This window comes from Anopheles nili, chromosome 3, assembly GCF_943737925.1.
Source record: "Anopheles nili chromosome 3, idAnoNiliSN_F5_01, whole genome shotgun sequence".
NCBI classification, from domain to species: Eukaryota; Metazoa; Arthropoda; class Insecta; order Diptera; family Culicidae; genus Anopheles; species Anopheles nili.
In genome coordinates, this window is record NC_071292.1 from 11,170,829 (window position 1) to 11,176,629 (window position 5,801).

Consider the following 5,801-nt stretch of genomic DNA (forward strand, 5'->3'; position numbering starts at 1 on the left):
TCCGTTGTTAAATATTGTGCGAATATATGAATGACCAGTTCTCGGCCATGTTAATTATGAATGGTGAAGTGATGTACACTGGTTAACGTTGCAGAATAGGAGGAAATTTACTGCAGAAAACCACAGTGCAACCTACAATCTGCCCAGTTCCCGCGAAGGCACTGAATCTGTACCAAGACCAGGTGAAGAAGAAGAGCCTTCGATGTATTCCCGCAGATTTGATCTCGATCGTGTCGGTAGTTGGTTATAAATGCGCCTGTTGTTGGCCAGATAGATTGGACCCTTGCACTGGTGATCCGAAATGAATGTGCCTCTCTAGTTTCCTACCGTGGGGCGATAATGTTGACGTGGTGTAAAGTGCGCAGATACGAACTAAACTCCCCTTAAATGCACTTAAGGTTTTAGCAATCAAACGCGTGTGAACGATGGCTCCGACGACGGTGCCGACTGGCAGCAAAAAACCAGCTAAGCAGCCGAATTTTGTTGTCAATAGAAAGAAACGATTCTTCAAAATTCGCGGGCTTCCGTCGATGGGCTCAGGCGCCGGGCTTGTGCCAGATGAAGACAGTGAAACCCGTGGTAGGCGACGTTTCGACAAATCGCTCACCATGCTGACCCATATCGTTGTCAAGATGCTGCGCGACACACCGGATGGAGTGCTGTACCTAGGCGATGTACGCATCGAACATTTTGCATATGCTCATTTTCCACTCGACCCCTAACAACTGTACGCGTTTCGATGCGCTTTTTTTTGCTCCTAATCTTGCAGGTTTCACAGACCCTGTCCGAACGACAGAAGAGACGCATATACGACGTGACGAACGTGCTGGAAGGCATAGGGCTCGTAAAGAAACAGGCCAAAAATCACATCAAGTGGATGTAAGTATATGGCCGGGAACGACTTGCAGATGAGAAGGAACCCATAGGTGTTGTTTTATTTTGGTTGTGGCGCCAGCTGTCACTAGTGCACTCCTCTAGTGCTGGCGCGCCTATGAAGAACTGTCAAAAAGGCAGCTCAAGAACCGCGCGTTCTTTCAAGCTGGCACGTGAATCACGTAGGCCAAATTTTGAATTTTTCCGCACCTCGCCTATGAGATGGTGAATAAAATCATTTTAATCCACGATATGCTCTTTCGTTTCCACATCATCGCTACAGTGGGGAAGAGTTGACGACGGAATCATGTCTCGGAACAGCACGGCAGATCGGGGTGCACATGCGAACGCGCCGCAACATGGAACTGCGCGAAGCCTGGTTTGATGCGCAGTTAGACGCGATGAGGAAAAGCACTGAAATAATGTTCCAGGACGAGGCGAGTCGCTCTTACCTGTATGTAAGCAGTGACGACATATCGACAGTGCTAGGCGACCATAGGCGGTTGCTCGTACTTAGTGAGGACGAGTCTAGCAAGAAACGGCAGCTGCGTCACAACGAGAACATCACCGCAAGCAACCGGAAAACCCTGTTCGGACCAATCCCGTACGGTACCAGCAGTCGCAAGCTGGTGGTGCAGTCGAAACCAAACGGGCCTCCACTGCAGCTGATGGTGTTGAAGGAACCGACTGGGTCGTGCTATACGCGCCCAAGCAGACGATCGGCGGTGCTGCGAGGGTTCGCCTCGAATCGACCATACGTAAAGCTGCTGACAGAGGACGATGATGATGATCGGCCGAAGGAACGTGCAATAATTGACCCGCTAGCTGTTGATCCATCTCCGGGCGAACTGGACTCATATACCGACGATGAATACGAGGCACCGAAGCGGCGGCAACGGCTAGCTGAGATACTGCTCGACGATCGTAACTCGAGCCAGCACAGTCTGTATCGACCGAATGGTTGGAAAAACAAGCGAAAGGAAACGCTTGGACTCATCAAACCGTTCCTGGTGGTCGAACCGCAATTCTACGGCAGTTACACGTTTGCGCTCGCTAAAAACGAGAGCGTAACGGATTTGTTTGGGCTCGAGTCAACTAGCAATCACCAAAGAACGGAGCAGGAATCCGATTCCTCGCCAACTAGCTGCCGAAGCGAGTGAGTCTGTTCCGTCTCCTGTGTCTGACGAGATTCAGCGCGCCTGAGACTGTTTGCTAGCGACTGGAACAGAGGTTTTGTGTAAATGTTAAGATTATACCTTAACGAATATTTTGATCAGACTGCCAGCACGTGGACATGCATTCATTACACGCATTACTCCACGCTCTGTTCAAGTAGACATACTTCGTTAAGACTGCGCTACTCCGTAGTGGTTGACGCACCTGGTGACTATTTCCACTAAGTAACACGAAATTTATCACCGACAGAACGAGTTCAGTTACAGCTCGAATGTTGCTTTTCGATTTTGTTTTAATGCCCTCAATATTTCGTTCGATTACATACATACGCTTCTAATTTATATCGTCATCGTCATCAAGCGGTTTGGTCCAATGTTATGGGCGATCGTTGTTGTATGCAGAGTCAGAGATCTTATAGCGAATTTTGTTTCAAATTTGACAGTAGATAGCAAGCAATAAACTATAGTGAAATGCGTCTTTCATAAAATAATAAATAACCTACCCAGGGTAGTTCGATAAAATATATTAAATGCACGATCAAGTTGCCAGATCTTTTTAAATTCTGCCTCGAAACGTGTCATGAATTTTCAACTAACCTGCGGCGTGTTTTATCGCAATCTAAGTTAAGTGATGGCATGGCTTAATAATGCAACAACCGTCCTATAGCTGTTCACATTTCTTCACTCAGGTACCGTACCCATTCGTAATGGGTCATTTTCGCGACCAACACGTGCTCCTGACGCTGCTAAAGTGGTGTGGTATGGTTCCGTTCATACCACCGGCACCGAGGCAAACTTCCTGTATGAGACGGGCTCGCTGCGTTTATTGGCTTCGGATTATGTTGGCCCTACTGTGCATTGTGGTCGTAACATTCGTGAGGTGGAAACTTCTGGAAGACACGCACATTTTTATCAACAGCGTATCGTACATTGTTTGGCTATTGGCCGTTTTGATTGATATGATACTGTTGGGCACACTATTCGTGTGGAACGGATTAAACGTGACCTATTACACGGAGTTTTCCGAACTGTTGGATCGTGTGGAAAGTACCATTGAAGAGCGGACGGAGTTGAGGGGACGATTGCACAATTCACCGATTGGCTGGCTTATCGTTTTGTGTCTTCTTACGTGTTTCGCTTATCACGTGTTCGTCTTCTACAGCTGTTTAGTGCACAATGTGCACTTACTGCTGCAGATTCGCTGGGAGCTGCTGCTCGGTGATCTGTATCTCGCACACGTTTTATTTATTTTTTTGGCTCTTCATCGATGCTCCTCTCACTTGAAACAAATGTGCCTTCAGGCTCTCCATGACAGCGCCGTGTCCAACTTATGTGTGGTACTCCGATTAAGGGACGATTTGGTTCGATGCGTAACTCTGATAAACCGTATCTACGGTGTCCTGTTCTTGTGGACCAGTGTGTCTTGTTTTATTGCCATTACGTGTATACTGTATTTCGATTTCGTGATATATGGGTTACGCTTCATTCCCGGCCAACCGTACATATTCGAGCATCTACTAATGCTGGCGTGGAAAAGCGTTTGCGCGGGTGGGTTGTTTGCAATGGCTGGATCGGTTGTGGAACGGGTAATAAAATCGATCTTTCAGAAGATGGACAGATTGATTGAGGCACGTTTCTCATCCGCCACAGATAACGGACATTACGCAGGTGACGCAGGATTGCTGTGTGTATTCTACTCGTGACCGATTATTGGCGAAGACAATCGACAAAATGATGCTACGGTCCCAGTTCCAACGGATCCGATTTACCGTGTATGACTTTTTTACCATCGACAACCGGCTAAGCTATATGGTGAGTAAATGTTTCGAAACGTAATGCGTATGGATTTTCCACAAAACGATATCTTTGTTCATGCGTTCACAGCTCCTCAGTTCGGTCGTAACCTATATCGTGATTCTGTCCCAATTTCGCCTGATGGAAATAGAGAAGGAACAAAAAAGCTGAAGGAAATCGGTGTGCAGCGAGATGAAATTTCGGTTCGTTCAAAATATTCGTAAGAAAAATGCCGAAGCAAACTATCGGTGTTTTGGGGAGCCTAGCGGAGTCCCCTTCCGTACGCCATTTTAATGCGTTCTTCATTCGCTTTTCATCTGTGTTGCTAATGATAGTAACAAAAAAAACTCCCATTCTATTCTTCTCCTCCCTGCCAAAGCTATGTAGTTGTACTTTATCGAGCTGCTCATACGCTAACGACATGCCTTATGAGTTTACGTAAGTTTGTTTGATTTGCTGGTAAAGATTGTGATGAATCAAACAACTTCATCCCTTCCCTAAACGGCACGACAGGTATAATTTTCCCTCTATATCTTTCTATCTATTCTTACTACCTGTTGTTTTCTTTCCTGCATAATCACACATTTTCACATCTTATATAAAATATCTAGTTTCGCTAACGTGCTGCGTAAAATTACTAGATTAAAGAAGAAAATTAATGTTCTACTTAAATTTACGATACACCAGAGGCAAACCATTCGAACCCTCCGTACGATTACTCGCTTCCGGAAAAGGTGACAAATGAACACTTATATCGAAGGAAAATGAGTATGCGTATAAAGTAAAGGGTAGCGGAAAAATTAAACTATCATTTCCTAATCAAAGAAATAACGACGACAAGCTTAACGTAAACGAAGTAAAAGGTTGCAAACATGTGCGAACGCGCGCACATGGCACATTTGCAAAGTATGATTACGAAACGTTCGCACTACTCCTATATGACAAAATTTCTTGGTAAATTCACCTAACGGATAAAGGCGATCGAATATAACGACTTCTCTTACTAAAAACGAAACGTGATCGTAGATACAGGATCCACAATAGGGTGGTCCCAGGTGATAGAATCATCTGAGATTATGGTAACGTCATTTTGCACTGCATTGATTAGCCTTGTTTTCAGCCACCTGGATCAACAACAACGTCCTTGTGCGAAGCGGACGACTTAGAGAAGGCACTTTGTTTGCTTGGAGAGGTCTGGCCGATATAAGTATATATGTATATATATATACATGCATCATATAAATTGTATAGTTTCCTACATTTGAGCGAATTATCCAAATAGAAATTACATCTTCACATACGGGGATGCAATACTTGCAATTTCCGATAATTTTGAAAGCAAAATAAGTAATGTTGCAATTAAGACAAAGATATCGATTATGAAATAGCAGATCTACAGATATGAGCGCTGCAGCATAACATCGGCAACGTTATTAAAAACATGTGTTAAAATTTGAAACAAAAATATATTCCGGTCTGCCAGAAGCTAGTTGTGATAAACCATCAATATAATGTACAACATTTTGTTTTGCACTGAATCAAGGTAGACTTGTCTACATTCATCATACATTATTGCGAGACAAATAGTAAAAATCATATATTTGTCCACAAAAAGTTCAATTTCATTATGGCATCAACGGGCCGGCCGTTTATGATGCGCTCACAAGTTGCCAAATTTCAAACTGTAGTCGAAGAAATTGGTCTGACGTGGAATACAAACGGTGTTTTTTCTACATTCAACGGTTTGCTGTATGATTTGAAAGTATCGTGCACGCTTTAAAAAAAAATGGTTGCACCCAACTACTGCGAAACCGTCTTATTCTAGTGTCTTACTGAAACACAAAACTACGGTTGACTTTCAGAAAAAATCAACAAGAAATAAATTGACTTTACACATCGAAAAAAAAAAACAATCAGAAGATTAACTAATAGAATAAAGGAAAAACATCTGAAAGTCGA

The 5,801-nt window shown here is 44.0% G+C and overlaps 2 protein-coding genes across 2 annotated transcripts; both read left to right on the forward strand.

Annotated features, from left to right (window-relative positions):
• Positions 1-425: 425 nt before the first annotated feature.
• LOC128722719 (transcription factor E2F5-like) lies at positions 426-2,033 on the forward strand. The gene is made up of 3 exons (XM_053816397.1): positions 426-674; positions 770-879; positions 1,157-2,033. Exons 1-3 carry the CDS (start codon positions 426-428, stop codon positions 2,031-2,033), a joined length of 1,236 nt encoding a protein of 411 aa, XP_053672372.1.
• A 1,304-nt stretch (positions 2,034-3,337) lies between these two features.
• LOC128722726 (gustatory and pheromone receptor 32a-like) lies at positions 3,338-4,013 on the forward strand. Its single transcript, XM_053816404.1, has 3 exons — positions 3,338-3,634; positions 3,699-3,860; positions 3,933-4,013. The coding sequence occupies exons 1-3, from the start codon at positions 3,338-3,340 to the stop codon at positions 4,011-4,013; spliced, it is 540 nt and encodes a 179-aa protein (XP_053672379.1).
• Positions 4,014-5,801: the final 1,788 nt, after the last annotated feature.